Source organism: Sapajus apella, unplaced genomic scaffold, assembly GCF_009761245.1.
Source record: "Sapajus apella isolate SASKATOON/1434 unplaced genomic scaffold, GSC_monkey_1.0 scaffold1, whole genome shotgun sequence".
NCBI classification, from domain to species: Eukaryota; Metazoa; Chordata; class Mammalia; order Primates; family Cebidae; genus Sapajus; species Sapajus apella.
In genome coordinates, this window is record NW_022436941.1 from 9,350,875 (window position 1) to 9,374,787 (window position 23,913).

Sequence of the window (23,913 nt, forward strand, 5' to 3'; positions counted from 1 at the left end):
AGAAAGACCAGTATGTCTCAGGCTTTTTATCTAGTGATGGATATTATTTATGTTTGGATTGAAAAAATACAATTCCCAGTTGATTCCAAATTCAGCTTCTTACGTAATTTATACAACAGCACAAAAATTTAAATGAGCTTTATACATCACATATGTATATTACAGGACATGTGTAACAGCCAAGTTTGATTAATATTTATCGGTGTTGAGCTTTCCTATGTTTATGCTGCATTTTCAAAGTTATTGCTAGATCAAGATGAAAATGGGGACAAAGCTACAGAACTGTTTAATAGTTTGTTTTTGATTGCTTACTTTATGATTTTTCTTTATTTTTGCTGCATACAGCTGTTGGTTTTTATTGTAAGTATCTTGAAGACTGGTATTCTATTGCCCTTGTTTGTGTGTATTTTGTTATTTTTAAAAAGTTCAGTGATACAGAATTGAATGAAGAAGTAAGCTGAACTTTTCCTTCCGCTTAAAAGATCGCCAGTATTAACTGGCATATGTCCTTTTAGTCATTTTTTAAAAATACATGTATGTTTTTATGTTTGAGAAAATCAGAGTATACATGCTTTTCTGTAACTTCTGAAATGTTCTTTGGGATTTCCGACTCAATACAAGATGAGACACAAAATAATTAGAATTTTTAAATTTTACTCCTGTAAGATTTATAAATTAGCTCTCTAGAAATTTCATCTCTGGTCCAAAGTCTAGGAGTTTGTCCAAAAGGAATTCAAAAAGGAATTTTTTTCTAGGTCTACATAAAGAACTTACAGCTTCTTTTCACTTAATAGCACAAACCTTTATTTGATTTATCTTCTATAGTAAACTTAATTTTTTCTTCATTGAAAATTTCTTATTTTGACTAGTTTTTAATTATAAAGGAACACAATCATAGCTTTAAAAATATTTAAACTGGCCGGGCGCGGTGGCTCAAGCCTGTAATCCCAGCACTGTGGGAGGCCGAGGCGGGTGGATCACGAGGTCAGGAGATTGAGACCATCCCGGTCAACATGGTGAAACCCCGTCTCTACTAAAAATACAAAAAATTAGCTGGGCATGGTGGCGCGTGCCTGTAATCCCAGCGACTGAGGAGGCTAGGGCAGGAGAATTGCCTGAACCCGGGAGGCGGAGGTTACGGTGAGCTGAGATCGCGCCATTGCACTCCAGGCTGGGTAACAAGAGCGAAACCCCGTCTCTAAAAAAAAAAAAAAAAAAAAAGTTTAAACTGCCAGAAAAAATATAAAAGTCTCCACTCCCCAGAATTTACAGTTATTAATTTACTTGTGTATCCTTCCAGAAATTTTATTGCACATAAAATGTGTGTGCCATTCCTTGCATCCAAAATGAGATGTTTTACTTTTCTTTTACTTAACTGTTTCACTTTAGCAATATACCTTTGAATACTTTTCTGTTTCACAATGTTCTACCAACAATTCTTAAACAGCTAATAGAGAATTTTTTTAACCAGTCCCCTATTAGTAAACACTTACAGTATTACCTAATCTTTGTGTTCACATATCTTTTTGTGTTTTATGTATGCATTATTATTATTATTATTTTTTTTTTTTTTTGAGACGGAGTTTCGCTCTTGTTACCCAGGCTGGAGTGCAATGGCACAATCTCGGCTCACCGCAACCTCCGCCTCCCGGGTTCAGGCAATTCTCCTGCCTCAGCCTCCTGAGTAGCTGGGATTACAGGCACACGCCACCATGCCCAGCTAATTTTTTGTATTTTTAGTAGAGACGGGGTTTCACCATGTTGAACGGGATGGTCTCGATCTCTTGACCTCGTGATCCACCTGCCTCGGCCTCCCAAAGTGCTGGGATTACAGGCGTGAGCCACCGCGCCCGGCCTATATTTTGAATTTTGTCAAAGTATTTTGTGGGAATTTGTTTTCTTCTTATATAAGTGCCTGAAAAATATCATGTGTTTTGCCAGTTGGCCTACAAAACTTAAAATATTTACTATCTGGCTCTTTACAGAACAAGTTTTTCAGTCTTTAATATACCACTACCCTTTATTTATTTTGTGGCGCTTTTCACTATATGAATTATCTTCCTTGCTTGATATCTGTCTTTCCTTGAGTTGTCATTTACCCACTTGAATGTAAGTAAATTCCCTAAAAGTAGAGGCTTTATCTATCTCACTTATCACTGTATCTTCATCACCTGAAACACTGTTGACACATTAACAGGCACTTCATAAATATTTATTCAGCAATTAACAATTTAAAGCAGAATGAAAAGGTAGTCTTTTTTTTTTTTAAAGATCATCTTAAATACCTAAAAGTTCTCCCATTTTTAGTGTAATTTCAGGGTCAGTACATGTATCCTTCAAGTATTTATTTTTTAATTTTACTCCTATAAGATTTATAAGTTAGCTCTCTAGAAATTTCTTCTCTGGTTGAAAGTCTAGATATCTGAGGTTTCTATTAATTTGTTTACCTATTACATACACTTTCTAAGAAATGAAATATGAACCTTGATCCTCAAGTTTTTTTTTTTTTTTTTTTTTTTTTTTCTTGACAGTCTTGCTCTGTCACCCAGGCTAGACTGCAGTGGTGTGGTCTCAGCCCACTGCAGCCTCTACCTCCTGGGCTCAGTGATCCTCCCACCTCAAACTCCAGAGTAGCTGGGCCTATAGGCCCACACCACCACGTCCAGCTAATGTTTCTAATTTTTGTGGAGGCGGGGCTTGTTCTCCTGGGCTCAAGCGGTCTGCCCATCTCAGCCTCCTAAAGTGCTAGGAGTGCCAGGATTATAGGTATGAACCACCACTCCTGGCTTCCAAGATTCTTTTTAAATGTCTGTTTTGCCTTTAAAATTGTACTGTATTTTTAGCTTTGTGCCTAAAATTTGAAATGATTGGATCACTTTTCCATTTTGATTCAACTTTATTCAAACATATTGACCATTCTTCTAATCGATTAACATTTGAGTGTCTGCTGCATGACAAATATTGTGTTTGGCATGTATGTTGTTTTCCTACTAACAAGAAACATGTTTGTAAAGAATATTATGTAATATATATGTAACAATTCTAAAATAGAAAAAGAGGTTTACACTGTCTTTAATGTCAGTGCAGAGACATTTTTTCCTCTGATGTCTTTCCATGAGTTTTCCAAGTCGACATTTGTTACCTTGGCAGATTCATCAAAGTTAGGATTAAGGGGTACCCTTTAGGTAATCCTTTTTATGGATCTGTTCTAAAGGCACCCATTTGTGATACCTGAATCATGCTTATGTGACCACATAGCAATTTGTCCTTCACATGGACAAATCACTTTAACAAAGTATGGCTTTTTAACACTATGCAGCAAGATACACAATTGTGTGCTCCTTCCCAGATGTTACAGTATATTTGCAGCAAAGGTAGAGAACATGAAATGTGTACAAATTCCCACCCTGTCTTTGTGAATATGTTTCTCTGAAGAAAGTAATAAAAGGTATCAGAACATGCCCCCATTCCCTCAAGGTCAGTCAGTACCACTGGCTAAGGCTCAACCCCCAAAGATCTAGTAAACTGATTCAATTCTGGAGCCCAGGACAGCTGAGACCTACTTTTATGAAGAGGGTAGCAGCAGTAAAGATAATAACAGCATATTGTTTGATCCTTTTTTATGGACTTAAAAAGATAGTGAAACCCATTTGTTCAGTGTCTTTCTCTTGGCAAATTGAAATTTCTGCTGGCTCACAATAACCTTCTAGCTCAGGGTGGAGCTAGAATATGTATTAGTCTGTTTTCATGCTACTGATAAAGACATACCCGAGACTGGGCAATTTACGAAGGAAAAAAGGTTTAATGGAGAACTCGCAGTTCCACGTCGCTGGGGAAGCCTCACAATCATGGCAGAAAGCAAGGGAGGAGCGAGTCACCTCTTACGTGGATGGTGGCAGGCAAAGAAAGAGTTTGTGCAGGAGATCTGCTTTTTTTAAAACCATCAGATCTTGTGAGACCTATTCACTATTGTGAGAATAGCATGAGAAAGACTATTCTCCCGTGACTCAGTTACCTCCCATGACATGTGGGAATTGTGGGAGTTATAGTTCAAGATGAGAGTTAGTTGGGGACACAGCCAAACTATTTCAAGAAGTATCTCTGATTTTGGTGGATCCTAAAACAGCCTGACCTTAAACCTTGTAGGTTTAAAAACCTGATGATGTCAGCAGCCCACTAAGGATTGACTCATCAGAGTGAAATCTGAACAAGATGTATTTGATGACTCAGATTTCTTAATACATTAAGGAGAGAGTTTGATGTATCCTTACAGAAGGAACCTGAGTAGATGAAGTATTCTACTTTCAACTTGACAGGACCCAGAACATTCAATATATGTTGTCTTAGACTCCTTCTCCCTGGAATTATATCCATGTATATTCAGTTGAATCTTTGAGTCCTCAGAGCAAGTCTTTTTTTTTTTTTTATCCTCAGTCTCAAAAGGACCAAAAAACTTATTTTATGAAAATATTTCCTGCCATATTTGTATCTGCTCTGTTTTTCCTTTCTATACCAGAGATTATACCTCAGGACATATTAAGGTGAATTTGTAATTTGGTTTTTTTTTCCTCTAAGGTTAACAGTGTACATAATGCTAAGTAGGTGATGCTGGACAAACAGCATATAATTAGTTGAGCCCCCCAGATCTCCCAACCTGCCCTCCCTGCCGTCCACACACATACAAAAAAGTCAAAGTAATACATATTCCCTAAATTTTTTTTTTGAGACGAAGTCTTACTCTGTTGCCCAAGAGTGGGGTACAGTGGCTTGATCTCAGCTCACTGCATCTTCACCCTCCCAGGCTCAAGTGATTCTCCTACTTCCACTTTCCAGGTAGCTGGGACTATAGGCATGCACCACCACACTTAGCTAATTTTTAAAAATTTTTTTGTAGAGACAGGGTCTTACTATATACCCAGGCTGGTCCCAAACTCCTGGGCTCAAGCGATTCTCCATCCTCGGCCTCCCAGAGTCCTGGGATTACAGGTTTGAGTCATGCCCAGCCCGTATTACTAATTTTTAAAAAAGGAAATTTTTGCAACAGTAATTTATTGTCATAGGAAAAATTTTTAGTATTTGTTCATGCTATAAAATCACTTTTCACCTGTATTTAATTATATTAAAAATTAGCCAATTCATCATGTTGAACATTGGCCCAGAGTTATATAATGACAAAAAGAAAAGAAGAAAAGGTGGAGGGTGGATACTATTATTTATGTGTGCTTATCATATAAACTTTGTCTTGAATTAGAATTTTTCTACTAATAGCTGAAATCTCAAGGACAAAGAGATTTTACCAGGTTAACACTTAAAATTTTCCTGAGTTAAAAATAAATAAAATATAGAAACTAAACATTTTCCAATTCATAGTTGACTAAGTGTTGTTATCTACTACAGTACAGTAGGAAGAATCATAAAGGATACCATGAAGTATTTTATTAAAATAATAATGATTTATTAAACCAGTATTATTTCTTCTTTAAAATACTGAGTCTTGCCAGTAACCAAAGAAGTGAAAAATAATGACATTATATCTGGAGGGAGGGAAAAAATAGGGCTTATGAAATGGGAAAGCAAAACATTACTACACAATTTTGATAAGGATGTGACCAAATTTGTTCTCTTACACTCTAGGATTATAAAATATTATAACCTCTCTGGAGAAAAATTTGGCAGTATACTTCAAAAACCTTAAAAGATGCATGCCTTCTAACTCAGCAATTCTCTTTTTGAGAATTTTCACTGAGGAAATAATTAGATTGCCTGCAGAAGCTTATTTACTTTTGACAGGGAATAACAGGCATATCATAATGTCATTTATAATAATAGAAAGTGGTAAGCAATCTAAATGTCATTGGGAGTTTGGATAATTGAAATATATAAAATAACACATTATGGAATACTATGTCTTCATTAAAAATAATTTCTTAGAAGAATATATAATGACATTAAAATGTTTATAAGATATTAAGTGAAAAAAATTGTCGCTTCCCAATCATATTTACAGTATGATCCCAAGTTTTGTCTTTGGGTTTTTCTATCCATGTTTTGTCATCCAAAAAAAAATTTGGATATATTTATCAATAAATGTAACAGTGTCTTCTGTTAATATTGTGAAATAGAAATATATATTTTGGTGTTTAGAGGGATCATTGTGTTCATAATTGCCTTTTGAAGAGTTTAAAAGTAATTTTTAAAAAAATAACAAGGCATATCTTTCTATTTATGTAGATATTCCTGATCAAGTTATAAGAGTTTTCAAAGCGGATCAGCAAAGTTGCTACATTATCATCAGTAAAGACACTACAGCTAAAGAAGTGGTTTGTCATGCTGTTCATGAATTTGGTTTGACCGGTGCATCTGACACATATTCTCTCTGTGAAGTTTCTGTTACTCCTGAGGGTGTCATAAAACAGAGAAGACTTCCAGATCAGTTCTCCAAATTAGCTGATAGAATTCAACTCAACGGAAGGTGAATAAGCTTATTAGTGGATGTGCTTATTTGTAGATGTGCTTTTGAAGATTCCCTGTTAAAACAGATATTGTAAGTAGAAACATGTTTTAGTGTTGCTAAATTCACTCTAGAATTAAAATAGGGTTTCTTTATTTTCCAAGCTTTTTTGTCTTCATAATTATGTAAATGGAATCTTAAGGAACATTTGTAAAGGCCACCCCAAGGTAACCCGTGGAAGAAGATACCTTGATAAAATACCTTGTTATTCCTGCTAAAATAAAGTCTTAGAACCATTGATATACTCTAATTCCTGTTTTTTGTAGAGGAGGAAACTGAGTGATACAAATCTTCATATATATCTGAATATCTGTATCTACTAATTTATAAATTTGTTTTTAATATGGCCAGTATGTACTTTGGCAAAATAAGCCATGGTTTTCACGGTTCTTTTTCTAAAATCTTTATATATATCTGAATATCTGTATCTACTGATTTACGAATTTGTTTTTAATATGGCCAGCATGTACTTTGGCAAAAGAAGCCATGGTTTTTCTAAGTAGTTTTCCTTTTATGAATATGCAGGAAATTTTTTTAAATTTTAAAATGTATTCTGAAAATTATTTAATAAACTAGATTATTTCTGTAGTACCTCTCTTCCTTACTCTGGTAATTTTCTCTAAGAATAATCCTTTTTTTGGAGATGGAGTCTGTCACCCAGGTTAGAGTGCAGTGGCGCAATCTTGGCTCACTGCAACCTTCACCTCCTGGGGTTCAAGCAGTTCTCCTGCCTCAGCATCCTGAGTAGCTGGGACTACAGGCACATGCCACCATGCCCAGCTAATTTTTGTATTTTTAGTAGAGACGGGGTTTCACCATATTGGCCAGACTGGTTTCAAACTCATGACCCCAAGTGATCCGCCTGCCTTGACCTCCCAAAGTACTGGGATTATAGGCATGAGCCCCTATGCCCAGCCACTCTGAGAATAATCTTTTTGGTAACCCAGCGTCATATATAGAACAAGATCCTTGGAAAGCTTACAGCGACTGCATGCCATGGTTGCTGTGAAATGAAAATGAGTTAACTGTTTTGCTGGCTGTACTTAGTGGTTAAGAACATAGACCCTGGATTCAGACTGCCCACATTCAGATCCCAGCTCTAGTTGTGTGACCTTAACACAAATTATATACCTTCTCTGCCTGAATTTCCTCATCCATAAAGTGAGGATAATAATAATAGAATCTACCTCATGGGAATGTTGTAGGGATTAAATGAGTTACTAAGTATACCATACTTGATAATGTTAAACGTTATTACATATAGCATAATGAGTTTCAGCAGTATTATTAATGCATTGTCTTAGGCATATGAACAGTCTAAAGGCAGAAAAAGTAGTTTCTTGACAGTAAAAAATAGTGGATAGATGGACATAAACTGAGGCTTAAATCAAGTTGGATTATTAGAAAAAATGAAGTATAAAGCTTGTGATACATTATCTCTTTTCCTTAGTAACATCCCTGTACAAGATATTTCCTGTCTTTTAGCTTTTAAGTGCCATAGAATTAATGATCTAAAGAGAAGAAAGCAAAATAGAGGTCTTAATGTATGGTTGCTAATCACTGCCACCTTTTGGAATGAGGTTTTGTATTTAACAAGGGAGAAACCATTAGTGGAAGTGTTTCTCCCTTTTTTGTAGATTTTATTCTTCTTGCTTCAATTGGAAATTTAAAGGGAAATGAGTGCAGCAACTTCTGAATAGAGGTTTTTAACCTTCTTGATTCACGAATTTATTTTGCCTTAATTAGAATTCATGCTGTCCATAAACAAATATTTGCATAGTACCAACTATCTGTCAGATAAAATAGTAAAATAAAAGCTTTATGAGGGCAAGACAAGTACCTAAAATAATATTTGACAGATACTAAATAGCTTCATAAAATGATCAAGTTTATGACATAACAACATTATTTTTACTCTTTAACAGATGTCAGTTGGTGGAATAAGAGACAGACTTCTCAAAAATCTCATTTAAAATGTTAATTTTTCATTTTATCTGTAAATAAATATTTTTGGCTAAAAGTAATAGTAAAATATTTTACATCAAAAAAGGAAAAGTGCTCTTATTTAATCCTATTTATGATTACATTTAATTTTTTTAAATTTAGGTATTATTTAAAAAATAATATGGAAACAGAAACCTTATGTTCAGATGAAGATGCTCAAGAACTAGTTAAGGAAAGCCAGCTATCCATGCTGCAGCTCAGTACCATTGAGGTGGCCACCCAGCTGTCAATGAGGGACTTTGATTTGTTTCGTAATATTGAGCCAACTGAGTACATCGATGACCTTTTTAAGTTAAATTCCAAAACAGGAAATAGTCACTTGAAGAGGTTTGAGGACATTGTAAACCAAGAGACATTCTGGGTTGCCTCAGAAATTTTAACTGAAGCAAATCAACTCAAACGAATGAAGATTATTAAGCATTTTATTAAAATTGCTCTTCATTGTCGAGAATGTAAGAACTTCAATTCCATGTTTGCAATAATAAGGTAAGTTGATACAAATAGGTACAAATGTCTGTACAGTTTTGTCATTATATGAAGCTGATTTTCTGCTAAGGTATTAAATGCCTATGAAAAGAAACATTCAATTAATATGCCTTTCTTGAAGTATTGTTAGATTTAATATATTATCCATTCTGGTGGTATTGGCTTTTTCTATTTTTGTTTCTTCCATCTTTCTTTTACTTCTTTTTATTGGTCATGGCCCGGGAGATCGTGACATTACATCGATCTCTTTTACTTCTTTGTTGTAAATGAAAGTGGGTGATTGCCTTCCAATTTTTCTTTCTTCCCTCTTACCCCCAGTCCTGCACCCTTTTCAGATACGTGCCCAGTGGCTGGTCTTTATCATTAGATTTCTGTACTGTGCTTTTTAAGGTACCTGACTCACTATGATTTAACACTGAAAAATCACAGTATGGTATCAGTACTTTGACCTAAGGTTGCTATTTTTAAAATAACAACATCGATAATAATAATAACCATTTGGTAACCTCTTCCTGTTTGCCAGGCGCTACATGAGGTATCACTGGATGTGGTGTTACTCAACCAAGCTAGGCCATTAGAATTACAAAAATGCTTTGAAATTCATAAGCTCAGAGCAGCATAATTCCACTTGAACTAATCCTATCGATACACATCCCCCACAGAATTTATAATGATTTGTTTCTACTCCTCATGTAAGATTAAAAAGAGAATTATTTATAGGGACTCTTTAATCATGACTTTGCATGGTAATAGGATGCTCCTTTACTAAATTAACCAGTGGCTGCAAGTGAAGTAGAGATTATGAGAGTGATCTTTAGAATCAGCTGCACCTGTATTTGAATCCTGCCTCTCCCATAGGGTAGCAGTGTCAGTGGAAAACTGAAGATATGTTTTCTTATCTGTAAAATGCAGGAATTGCGCCACTTACATCAGGGAATAAAGATGCCGCTGATAAACACTTGGAAGGCTAGAAATTGAACCTATATGTAAGGGAAACATCAGGTAAAGAATTGGAGAATTATGGGCTCAGTTTTAGAGTCCACTATGAAGAAAATTGATCAACACTGAGAGAATAAATCTCTGTATAAAAAGGGTACAGAAAGAAAGTGGTAGAAATCTACTTAGTAGCCCTCTCAGTGTCAGGGTAAAGAAGAAAAAGAGTCTAGCCAAAGGGACGAAGGATCATTACAAGAAATAGAGTAGCACAGTTATGATAGTGTCATTAAAGCCAATGAAAGAGAGTGATTTGAGAGAAGATACGATGGACAGTAGCCCAAAGAAGCAAGGCATAGGAAAGGGCTGAGATTTGGTTAAGAGGTTTTGTTTGGTTGAGAAGTTTGTTTTATTACAAAGAATATTTGTTCTGCACATTTTCATAGCTCGTGTAAAGATAATTGCTTTGTTTCTCTTTTTTACAATTGTTTCTCTTTTTTATTCTTTTTAAGATAATTGCTTTGTATTCTTGTATTTCATATTCAGGTAGAGCAAAGAATATAAAGAACTTATTAACTTTTCAGCAGAGATAGCAAAGGTGAATCATTCATTTGTGGCTAGAATTAGTAACTTGTTAATTATAAAATAATTATAACTTTTTGAATAGACATCGCATGTACATTGAAAAAACTTTCAAGACGTAAAAGAGTACACAGCATAAAGTAACTCTTCCTCCCAGTCAGTCCCTGGTCCACCCAAATTCCTCTCCCCAGAGATAGTGTTACCTTTTTTCATTCAAGAAATACTCTATGCGTAGAGAGAGCATATAAAATATATATTTAAAACCGCCTTGACTTATTTTGTTTGATTTATCTTGGAGATTATTTAAAATTGGTACTTATAAAGTTGTCTCACTTTATTTTAACAATTACAGAGTACTCCTTTGTATTGTGGAGTGCACATTATGGGTATTTCTAAATTTTCAGCGTTTGGCTATTTGAAACAGTCTGTGGTGTTGCTTTTGCCATGTAGAATTTTTTTTGTTTTTATGTAGGTGTATCATTTTTCTTTCTCCTGCAGTTTCTGCATTTTGTGTTTAGTTAAGAACAAAGAATTGCCTAGGTTTGAATTCATTGTTGACGCTTACTATGTGAACCGAGTTTCCTCATTTGTCAAATGGGAAATCCTGGTAGTTCCTACATCATAGGGTTATTAAGAGTATTTAATGAATTAATATATTGAAAGCTCTTAGAACACCCTAAATAACATTTTTTATTAATCTTGAATTCATTTTTATGTAAACAGTGAGATAGGGAAATAGATCTTCCTTTATTCCAAATGATTTCTTCAACCAATGTTATTAATCCATCTTTTTTTTCTAAAATATGTGATGCCATCTATTATGTACTGAAATCTAAAGCATAATTTGGGTTTATATCTGCACTCTTTGCTTCGTTGATTTGTCTGTTCATTTACTGTTTTAATTGCTAAAGTGGTAGAGCAGGTTTTAAGGTCCGATAGCGCTAGTCAGACCCCTCAATACTCTTTTCATGCTTTTCTTTAGCTATTTCTAGCATGTTTATTTGTCTCATATCAACTTTAGAATTAATTTTTGTAGTTTTAAAAAGATTTGTTGATGTTTTCATTGAGATTACATTAAATATTTAGATTAATTTAGTGGACATTTGATAGCTTTGTAACAATGACTCTTGCCATCCAAGAACACTTATTCCATTTGTTTCAGTTTTATTTACTCTGTGGAGTCTTTTTATTAGTCTATTTTCACATTGCTATAAAGAAATACCTGAGACTGTGTAATTTATAAAGAAAAGAGGTTTAATTGACTCACAGTTCCCCATGGCTGGGGAGGCCTCAGGAAAGTTACTATCAGTGTTGGAAGGGGAAGGGCAAACACTGCATGTCTTATATGGCAGCAGAGTGAGCGAGCGAGGGGGAAAGTGCCACACTTTTAAACCATCAGATTTCATGAGAACTCACTGATTATCGTGAGAACAGTGTAGGGGAAATCTGCCTCCATGATCCAGTCACCTCCCACTGTGTCCTTCCCCTGACATGTGGGAATTACAGTTCCACATGAGATTTGGGTGGGGACACAGAGCCAAACCATATCAAGTTTATAGCAGTGTTCGTATAAATCTTGAACGTTTGTTTGAATGTTTAATGTTTTTTGTTACTGTTGTGAATGGGATCCTTGTGTTTTCTGTTTCTGCCTAAGTATTCTAATGCTTATGAATATCAATGTTGTACCTAACACCTTACTACATTCTTCATGTTTCTAATAATTTTCAGTTAATATTTTGGGAGTTTTAAGTTAATCTGATTTTCTTTGATAAATCATAACTTTACATCTCTCATTACATTTATTAATAGCTATTTCTCTGTTTTGTCTATTTTCATCTGCTGGTGCTTCATATCTAATGATACCATCGTCCCTCAGTATCTGTGGGTCAGAGCTCCATGGCTTCCCACAGTTAGCAAAATCCTCACATACTCAAGTCCTGCAGTTGACCCGGAGGAACTTGCAGATACAAAAAGTCACCCCTCTGTATTAGCAGGTTTCACATCCAAGGATACTGTATTTTTGATCCACATTTGATTTTAAATGTGGAACACTCAGATACGGAGGGATGACTGAATTTATTGTAAAAAAAAAAAAAAAAAAAAAATCTGCATATAAGTGGATCTGTGCAACAGTATTCCACAGTACCAGGAGTTAGCCTCTTATGTGAATTGTTTTATCCTTTACTTTTTCTTAGTAAATGGAAATTGTGGCAGAATTAGGGCAGCTTACAACTCAGAGTTTCTCTCTTCTCTCCTGCCTTATTAAACAGATTTGTGCCAAAGTCTATCACTGTGTGCTATACCAAATAAAGGATTGTTGACTGGGCATGGTGGCTCATGCCTGTAACCTCAGCACTTTGGGAGGCTGAGACAGGTGGATTGCTTGGGCTCAGGAGTTTAAAATCAGCCTGGCCAACATGGTGAAACCCATCTCTGCTAAAAATATAAAAATTAACCAGGCATTATGGCACACACCTATAATTTCTGTAACCTCAGCTACTCAGGGGGCTGATGCACAAGAATTGCTTGAACCTCAGAGGTGGAGGTAGTAGTGAGCTGATATCACACCACTGCACTCCAGCCTGGGCAACAGAGCAAGACTCTGTCTCAAATAAATAAAGTATTGGTATTTTTACCCTCAGGGCGGAAAGGGTTCTGGTTTGGAGAACTGTTCTGTCAGCTTTCGTTGATAAATTCAGCTACAGACATTATTTTTCATCAGCTTTGCTTACTCCTGCTTGACCTCGGATATTTTTGGCAACCTTTCTAGTGTGTTTAGGAGTTTGATATCTTTTAGTTTCAGTGGATATAAAATTTGTACTGGTTACTTATCCTTCTTATAGTGGTTTGGAGTGATTTCTGAGAAGCAAAAAGGAACAGTGATACCTAACAATGCCTTAAAGTCAGAAATTAGGAGAACGTTTTACACACAGTGGTGTGGGTAAAAGTCAGATGGCTGAGAAACAAAGGATTTACTGGTAAGAAAATTGAGGCATTTGGCAACCTACCTCTGTGATGGTACTGTAGAGGTAAAGGATTAATAAAGACTTACAGCCTAATTGGCATGAATTATGTTTTCAGGTTAGGGAATATCTGAGCCTATTTAAAATCCTGTGGAAAGGAGTTGTTGAATATCTGAAGGCTTAGTGAACAGGATTAGAACCTAGGAATATGGATTTATTGGAATCAGGGATGTGAGTGAACAAAATCGCAGAGAAAAACGGCTTCCTAAGACTCAGAATTAGCCTATTATTTAACAGTTGTTCTCAGCATTACTTAAGCCGCCTTCAAATAGGTAATGTCTCCATAAAGTTATTTCTAAGTAGAACAAGCAACATTGTGATGCTTGAAAAAATTTTAAGTTAAATGTCCGTTTTGTAGAATTATTAATTCTGTCACTCAAATGAAACTATAAAATTAAGTGTTATGTAGGTATACAACTATAGGCAAGTATTATAGTTCCTCTGAAATAAGTTCTTGTTTTAAGATCAAGAAGTCTCTCTGACTTATTTTTTATAGTGTTTCTCTGTTTATTTCAATGTGTTAAAATATGTCCCTGCTTATTTTTTCGTTTTTTTAGAGAAAATGGTATATATACTGACCAGAGTCCACCCCCTCCCCCAAGTTTCTTTTTAATGTTTTTATTCTCATCTTTGGCAGTGGCTTGAACCTGGCATCTGTAGCGCGACTCAGAGGTACTTGGGAAAAGTTACCAAGCAAATATGAGAAACATCTTCAAGATCTACAAGACATTTTTGATCCATCTAGAAACATGGCAAAGTATAGAAATATTCTTAGTAGTCAAAGTATGCAGCCTCCAATTATTCCACTCTTCCCTGTTGTCAAGAAAGATATGACATTTCTACATGAGGGTATGTAAACATTATTTGAAAATGGGCATGTTTACCTTCAGTGAATTCTACAGAATTGCGATTTATTATATACTCCAACCTAATTATATCACTAAAGTTTTAAACAGTTGAATAAAGCAAATCCAAAAGCTACGCTGTTGAGACAAGGGCAAAATTGTTTACTGTGTACATTCAAACATAAACTTAACACACTAACATCAGACTGTGACTGTTCAATCATATTTGTTTTGTTTAGTAAGATTTTTTCTTTCAACTTACTTACACAGACAGAAAAGTACCCAAAACAAATGAACAGCTAATGAATTATGACAAAACAAACACTCAAAAAATTAAACATTGCCAGCACCCCAGAAGCTTTGTTCATGCCCCTTTTCAATTACCACCTTTATTTTCTTCCCCAGGGTTAACAACTATCCTGATTTCTAGTGCTGTAGTTTCAGCTGTTCTTGAACTTTATGTAAATAGAATTACAGAGTATGTTTGTTTTTATGATTTGGTTTGGGTTTGTTTCTTGAAACAGGATCTCACTGTGTTGCCCAGGCTGGAGTACAGTGGCACGATCACCACTCACTGAAGCTTTAACCTCCTGGGTTCAAGTGATCCTCGCACCTCAGCCCAGCCTTCCAAGTAGCTGGGACTACAAGGGTATGCAACCATGCCCAGTTGATTTTTTAATTCTTTTTATAGAGATGAGGTCTCACCTTGTCTCTCAGGTCTCAAACTTTTGGACTCAAGTGATCCTCCTGAGATTATAGGCATGAGCCATAGCATCTGGTCACTTCCATGTTTTTGAGTGTAGGTGTACTTCATTTTCAAAACTATTTAGCTTTCCATTATATGAATGGAATACATATGGAGTCATTCATTCTTTTGATGGGTATTTGGTTATTTCCCCTATTGACCTATTGTGAATAATGCTGCTCTTACACATGCATGTGTATCTTTTAGTGCACATGCATTTTTATGTGCTATTACTGTATTACATTCATGGTAGAATTTATGAATCTTGATATTCATATAATCAACTTTAGAAAACAGCTTGTTATCTGCTAAAGTTAGGCACTGGCAATGTTAGAATTCTCACATTTTTCATCTTCACCAAAAACTGATAAATTGTCTTTTTATTTTCATGTGTTGCAATAAGCCTGTAATTGTATCTTAGTGTGGTTATAATTTGCATTTCTCTGATTACTAAAGAGAGGGTGTGTGTGTGTGTGTGTGTGATGTTTTCTTTTGTCAATTACTTGTTCTGATTTCTTGCCTGTTTTTTAAATAAGTAGTCTTTTTTGTTTATCCTATATTTCTAAGATTTCTTTTTATATCCTAAATGATATAACTTGCCTTTTGACTCTATTTTTTAATTGACAAAAATAATCATATCCCTGATTCATTGATGTTTTACCATATATGGATTTTCTAAAGTCTACCTGAATTGATTTTTGTGTGATATTTTTCCTATTGTAATCAGTTGGTAACTATACACTATTTTACCATTTTTATTTTTTTTTCTTTATTTTTTCCCATTTATTTTATTGCATTTTAGGTTTTGGGGTACATGTGAAGAACATGCAAGATTGTTGCATAGGTACACACGTGGCAGTGTGATTTGCTGCCTTCCTCCCCATCACCTACATCTGGCATTTCTCCCCAACTCCCCACCCCCCACCGTCCCTCCCCTATTTCCGCCTCAACTGACCCCAGTGTGTAGTGCTCCCCTCCCTGTGTCCATGTGTTCTCATTGTTCAACACCCGCCTATGAGTGAGAACATGCGGTGTTTGATCTTCTGCTCTTCTGTCAGTTTGCTGAGAATGATGGTTTCCAGGTTCATCCATGTCCCTACAAAGGACACAAGCTCATCGTTTTTGATGGCTGCATAATATTCCATAGTGTATATATGCCACATTTTCCCTATCCAGTCTATCGTCGATGGGCATTTGGGTTTGTTCCAGGTCTTTGCTATTGTAAACAGTGCTGCAATGAACATTCGTGTGCATGTGTCCTTATAGTAGAACGATTTATAATCCTTTGGATATATACCCAGTAACGGAATTGCTGGGTCAAATGGGATTTCTATTTCTAGGTCCTTGAGGAATCGCCACACTGTCTTCCACAATGGTTGAACTAATTTACACTCCCACCAACAGTGTAAAAGTGTTCCTATTTCTCCACATCCTCTCCAGCATCTGTTGTCTCCAGATTTTTTAATGATCTCCATTCTAACTGGCGTGAGATGGTATCTCAATGTTGTTTTGATTTGCATTTCTCTGATGACCAGTGATGATGAGCATTTTTTCATATGTTTGTTGGCCTCACGATGTCTTTTGTAAAGTATCTGTTCATATCCTTTGCCCACTTTTGAATGGGCTTGTTAGTTTTTTTCTTATAAATCTGTTTTAGTTCTTTGTAAATTCTGGATATCAGCCCTTTGTCACATGGGTACACTGCAAAAATTTTCTCCCATTCTGTTGGTTGCCGATTCACTCTAATGACTGTTTCTTTTGCCGTGCAGAATCTGTGGAGTTTGATTAGGTCCCATTTGTCTATTTTGGCTTTTGTTGTCAATGTTTTTGGTGTTTTGGTCATGAAGTCCTTGCCTACACCTATGTCCTGAATGGTTTTGCCTAGATTTTCTTCTAGGGTTTTTATGGTGTTAGGTTATATGTTTAAGTCTTTAATCCATCTGGAGTTAATTTTAGTGTAAGGTGTCAGGAAGGGGTCCAGTTTCTTTCTGCACATGGCTAGCCAGTTTTCCCAACACCATTTATTAAACAGGGAATCCTTTCCCCATTACTTGTTTTTGTCTGGTTTGTCAAAGATCAGATGGTTGTAGATATGTTGTGTTGCCTCTGAGACCTCTGTTCTGTTCCATTGGTCTATATGTCTGTTTTGGTACCAGTACCATGCTGTTTTGATTACTGTAGCCTTGTAGTATAGTTTGAAGTCCAGTAGTGTGATGCCTCCCGCTTTGTTCTTTTTGCTTAGAATTGACTTGGCTATGCAGGCTCTCTTTTGGTTTCATATGAAGTTGAAGGTGGTTTTTTCCAGTTCTATGAAGAAGGTCATTGGTAGCTTGATGGGGATAGCAGTGAATCTGTAAATTACTTTGGGTAGTATGGCCATTTTCACGATATTGATTCTTCCTAACCATGAACATGGAATGTTTCTCCATCTGTTTGTGTCCTCTCTTATTTCATTGAGCAGTGGCTTGTAGTTCTCAATGAAGAGGTCCTTTACGTTCCTTGTTAGTTGTATTCCTAGGTATTTTATTCTCTTTGTGGCAATTTTGAATGGAAGTTTGTTCTAGATTTGGCTCTCTTTAAGTCTGTTATTGGTATATAGGAATGCATGTGATTTTTGCACATTGATTTTGTATCCCGAGACTTTGCTGAAGTTGCTTATCAGTTTCAGGAGATTTGGGGCTGAGACAATGGGGTCTTCTAGATATACAATCATGTCGTCTGCAAATAGAGACAATTTGACTTCCTCCATTCCTATTTGAATGCCCTTTATTTCTTTTTCTTGCCTGATTGCTCTGGCTAGAACTTCTAGGACTATATTGAATAGGAGTGGTGAGAGAGGGCATCCTTGTCTAGTGCCACATTTCAAGGGGAATGCTTCCAGTTTTTGCCCATTCAGTATGATATTGGCTGTTGGTTTGTCGTAAATACCTTTTATTATTTTGAGATACGTTCCGTCAATACCTAGCTTATTGAGGGTTTTTAGCATAAAGGGCTGTTGAATTTTGTCAAAGGCCTTCTCTGCATCAATTGAGATAATTACGTGGTTTTTGTCTTTGGTTCTGTTTATATGGCGAATTACGTTTATGGACTTGCGTATATTGAACCAGCCTTGCATCCTCGGGATGAAGTTTACTTGATCATGGTGGATAAGTTTTTTGATGTGCTGTTGGCAATCAGCTTGACAGTATTTTATTGAAGATTTTTGCATCTATGTTCATCATGGATATTGGCCTGAAGTTTTCTTTTCTTGTTGAGTCTCTACCGAGTTTTGCAATCAGGATGATGTTGGTCTCATAAAATGATTTGGGAAGAATTCCCTCTGTTTGTATTGTTTGGAATAGTTTCAGGAGGAATGGTACCAGCTCCTCTTTGTATGTCTGGTAGAATTCAGCTGTGAACCCGTCTGGACCTGGGCATTTTTTGGGTGGTAAGCTCTTAATTGCTGCCTCAACTTCAGACCTTGTTATGGGTCTGTGTTAAATTAGATGTCATACCATACATATTTGTTAATTCATTTAATATTTATTAGTACTTTTTTGTGTGTCAGATAATGCAGGGAACTTAGACCACTTAAATTCCATTTGCTAATCTCCTGATGTTCATGCAGTTGTTACTGTGCTTTTAACTCCCACAAGATACTATTGTTGCTTAATAAAGCCAGTATTTATTTAACCTTGCCTGTATATTTACTTTTATTGTTGTTACTATTTTTTATTCATTCTTGCATATCAGAGCTTCCATATCACTGGGCATTGTTTTTTTGCCTTATAGAACACTGTTTAGTATTCTCCTTAAGTGCAGGTTTGCTGGTAATGAATATCTCTTAATTTTTGTTTATCTGAAAATGCCTTTAACTTCGTTTTCAGAGGATTTTTAGTTGGCAGCTACCTTTGAATACTTGGAAATGAGATTTCATTGCCCTGTGCCTTCTACTATTAATGTTGAAAAGTTAGCTTACATTTTTATTTGCTGTTGCTTTAACCATAATCTGCATTTGATACCGCCTATTATGATTTTGTTTTTTCTTAACTTTTTTCTAGTTTTGTTTAATATGACTTAAGTGTGGGGTTTTGTTTTTTGTTTCTTATTCTGATTGGTGTTTATAGGAAACTCGAAACCTATGGTTTTATATTTTAATCAGTTTTGGAAAATTCTTAGTAATTGTATCTTTTATTCTCCATTTGGCTATGTCTCTCATCTTCTGTTAAATTCATTACTGACATCATAATTCCAGTTTTTTGGTTTTTTTTTTACAGCTTCCTTTTTTTGGCTTCATGTTCTTTTTTCAAAGTTCTCATTGTTTTTCATATCTTTGAATATATTCAACATAGTTATTTTAAAGTCTGTCTCTAATAATTCCATAATCTGGGTCCCATTTGAGTCTTACTCTGTTTTCTTTTTTTCTCTTTCATTTTAGTCATGTTATGTTTTCTCCTGATGTGTCTGGTTATGATTGAAAAGTGAGATTACAGAAATATCTCACTTTTTGAATGATGTTCCGTATCTCCAGAGAGGATTAAAGCTTGCTTCTGGCAGGCAGTTAGAGGTGCTAGAATTTCAAAATCACATTAATCCATTTTGACATAATTTAACAAAAGACTTTTATCCCGGTCTACATTCAGTTTATCCTTGGTCTCAGGATATAGTCCCCCAGAATCCCAACCAAACATTGGAGGTTTACATGGACTTTAGTTGCTTTTCCTTTTGTCTCAGAAGGCAGGGTGTCTGTACTTGGTTTTTCAGCTCATTATCCTTTTCTGAAATCAGATACACCTAGGGGCAAGCACTGGGAAATGCTAAACTTGCTTCTCTGCATTTTTTCTTCTACTTTTGTCCAACTTTTCCAGTCTCAGCAGAAGTATTGTTCTAATTATGTAGTCTTATTGCCTCTTTTGTTATCACTCATTTTTTATAAGGAAATATTATAGGCTTCAAATATGTTTTTGTGACCTGCTCCTTGAAATATGTTTATGTAACTTGAGAGTGTTCATCATGATTATTTTGTTTCCAACTTGTGTTGAGACCCTGAACAATTCTTGTGTCCAGTGTATAGGTACTGTTTACCATATATTCCTCAGTCTTGCCTTCAGGGCATTGGATTTTGACAGACCTCAGGGTCTACCCTGGGAGATAAATGGTGTGATGCTATGTTATAGACAAGTGTGAGAAGACAGTGCTGTAAACGGTCAGGTTGTCCTTTGTTTGGGTTTTTGTTTTGTTTTGTTTTCGTGGGTTTTTTTTGAGTTGAGGTGTTACTCTGTTGTCCAGGTTGAAGTGCAGTGGCACATTCAAGGCTCACTGCAGCCTCAAACTCCTGAGCTCAGGCAGTCCTCCTTCCTTGGCCTTCCAAAGTGCTGGGATTACAGATGGGAGCCATTGTGCCCCCAGCCCGTGAAACTGGTTTTAGAGGCCGTGCACAGTTTATCACTTGACTTTATTCATAACTGTTACTTTTATATGGAACACAATATCTCCTAGTAGCTCACTCCCTAAGAGCAGGGTTGAACCATCTATGGGTATATCAGTTCTTAAAAACAAAATTGGCACTATGATAAAGAAGGTCCTTCTTTGTGCCCTTTAAGAATACCAGCTTGACTTTTGCTACTTTTATGTACATAATTTAATTTTGAACTTAAAAATTTATTTTCATTCTATAGGAAATGACTCCAAAGTAGATGGTTTAGTAAACTTTGAGAAGTTAAGAATGATTTCCAAGGAAATCCGCCAAGTTGTTCGAATGACTTCTGCTAACATGGACCCAGCCATGATGTTTCGACAGAGGTATGACATTGAAATATGTAAAAGTGTTGCAGAGTGGCATCAAGGATGACATCATAATAATAAAGTTTATCATTTATTGATCATACATACTTATTACTCTACCATTTGTTGCATACTATACAAAGTACTTTACATATGTCAATTTCATGTACTCATGTATCATAATAACCATAACAGGTAGGTGGTATTACCTTTCTTTTTACATATTAAGAAATTGAATGAAACTTAGAGCAGTTTTTACATAATTTGCAAATATTTATATATGGATAGTTCTGTATTACTTTTATTTAAAACATCAGCAAACAAATACAAGAAAACTGCTTATAATCTTCATGTTTTCATCTTGTTTCTAACCTAATTTGTAAAGTATTAGTCTGCCTATGTATTTTATTTTTACTGAATATTTTTAATGTTCTATTTCTGTTTAATTCATACTTCATTCCTTTAAACCATTTTTCCTTTTCTCAAATTATGATACTGTTTCATTTGTATATAAGTTTTTATTACATACAAATGAACAGAATTTACAAAGTGCAAATTTAATCATATTTCATCTTTACTAAAAATGAAAATTTTATTGTGTTCTGTATTAACCTGATCTTTTAAGAACGCTTTTTAAGGTTCATTTTTAATGTAATAACAAAGGCTTTCTCAGCTTACGTAAAGTTGAAACAAAGTATGTTGTTAAGCTGTTACTAGTAATTTTTACAATTTTCAGGGTGTAAATAGACATTGTAGTTTTAATTTTTGATCTGATTTCTTTTTTGGCCTATGTGTATAGCTTCTGTTCACAAGGACATTAAAAATGAAATAATTTACAGAGGCCGACACAATTTTTATGGCTTAAAAAAATACAGTGTGCTAAGGAAACAAAAAATACTTGAGATTAGATTTGTGCAAAAGTATTTGTGATTTTTGCCGTTACTTTTAATGACAAAAATTGCAATTACTTTTACACCAACACAATACTTTAAAAACCAGAGTTGGAACTTTCATAACGCAATAGAACCAGTGGTACACTGGGTTTTTTAATTTGTTTTGTTTAAATTGTTGTTTAGGGTTTTTGTTTTTGAGACACAGGGTCTTACTCCAGATGCCCAGGCTGAAGTGCAGTGGCGCTATCTCGGCTCACTGCAGACTGAACCTCCTGAGTTCAGGTGATTCTTCCACCTCAGCCTCCCAAGTAGCTGGGGCTACAGATACGTGCCACCAGTCCAGCTAACTTTTTTATGTTTATTTTTTGGTAGAGACAGGGCTTCGCTATGTTGCCCAGGCTGGTCTCGAACTCCTGGACTCAAGCAGTTTACCCCTCAGCCTGCCAAAGCGCTGGATTACAGGCTGAGCCACCACACCAGGCCTAGGCGTCTTTGTTTTTGCAAGTAGTTGATTTGATGGTTTCTTTGGTTTAGAGATCTGCAAAGTATGGAAGGAAGGGGGGGTGTGCCAGATTCCTCTTTCCTGCGCATCCCACTTCTGCACGTTGAGAATCACTACAAGTAATGAAAGATGTCATTGCTTAACAGTGTGGAAGCAGAAAATAGTAAGAACTAGGTACCAAAGCAAAAAAGGGTTTGTTTTTTATTGCATGTCCTTGTACAGTGGCCCTACCAGTTCCTGTTGTCTTATATGGACCTCTGTTTACTCATACATGTTAACATCCTGGTTCCTGAAGACATGAAGAATTTGTGACCCTGCCAGACCAGTTTATAATATATTAAGTGCTAGCCATACTTCAGTGATGAGCAAAGGAGAAAAACTGATAAGGAAATTAATAAACATGGCTGTTTTCTTGGGAATGGCCTGGATTAAATAGAATAGGGTATTGGGGGAAAATAAAAACATCTGTATTAAAGATTGGACTGAATTTTTCCTGAATCAGTTTTGTCAGCCAGTACTAAATGTAATACCTTTTTTTAAACAAACAATGTCCATTTCGGTGGTGTATGAATATCTAATTTAGACAAAGCACCCCCTTTTAACAGTAATCAATTTGCAGACATAAAAAATAGATTCTTTAGTCAATCAAACAAGAATGTAAAGATATATAGTATTATGAAGACTTCAATGATGTTTTTACTTAGATTTTAAGTTGTTTTTGCTAGTCAGCATGTCTTACAAGACACCTTTCAGAGAAATATCTGCACTTAAAAATGAAATTTTATGTTTTTATGTCCCTTGTAATGTTATCATTTAAATGAGTGGCCCAAAAGTCTTGTCAAAAAGATGTTCAAAAATTCTGACTGGGTGCTGTGGCTCACGCCTGTAATCCCAGCACTTTGGGAGGCCAGCGCAGGCAGATCATGAGGTCAGAAGTACAAGACCAGCCTGACTAACATGGTGAAACCCCGTCTCTACTAAAAATAGAAAAATCAGCCAGGCATGGTGGCGTGTGCCTGTAATCCCAGCTATTCAGGAGGCTGAGGCAGGAGAATCGTTTGAACCCAGGAAGTGGAGGTTGCATTGAGCTGAGATCGCACCACTGTACTCCAACCTGGGTGACAGAGCAAGACTCCATATCAAAAAAAATTCTATTCCTTTAAGGTCTTTTTCTTTGTTCTTTTTTTGTTTGACAGAGTCTTACTCTGTTGCCAGGTGCCAGGCTGGAGTGTAGTGATACAATCTTGGCTCACTGCAACCTCTGCCTCCCAGGTTCAAGCAATTCTTCTGCCTCAGCCTCCTGAGTAGCTGGGACTACAGGCTCATGCCACCACGCCCAGCTAATTTTGTATTTTTATTAGAGACGCGGTTTCACCATGTTTGCCGGGTTGGTCTCGATCTCTTGACCTCGTGATCCACCCGCCTTGGCCTCCCAAAGTGCTGGGATTACAGGCTTGAGCCACCACGCCTGACCCCTTTAAGGTCTTTTTCAATAAAAGCTTTGAATTCAAAATTTATAAGTAAGTAAATGTTTTTCCTTAAGCTTTTTATTTATATGAGCTTCTAGATGAATTAGGTATTTAAAATATAATTGGTCTAATGCATATTTTTAGAAAGTATTTTGGA

General features: G+C 35.8%; 1 protein-coding gene across 13 annotated transcripts in view; it reads left to right on the forward strand.

Annotated features, from left to right (window-relative positions):
- Positions 1-23,913, forward strand: part of RAPGEF6 (Rap guanine nucleotide exchange factor 6) — a 234,567-nt gene that overhangs the window by 181,422 nt on the left and 29,232 nt on the right. For 9 of the 13 annotated variants that reach the window (XM_032299185.1, XM_032241306.1, XM_032300644.1 and 6 more), the window contains 5 exons: positions 346-360; positions 6,232-6,472; positions 8,618-9,001; positions 14,177-14,388; positions 20,787-20,910. In XM_032299185.1, the coding sequence (XP_032155076.1) occupies positions 346-360; positions 6,232-6,472; positions 8,618-9,001; positions 14,177-14,388; positions 20,787-20,910 (976 nt within the window). The remainder of the gene's footprint in view (positions 1-345; positions 361-6,231; positions 6,473-8,617; positions 9,002-14,176; positions 14,389-20,786; positions 20,911-23,913) is intronic. The other 4 variants (XM_032245423.1, XM_032239879.1, XM_032299892.1 and 1 more) reach the window with 1 other exon arrangement.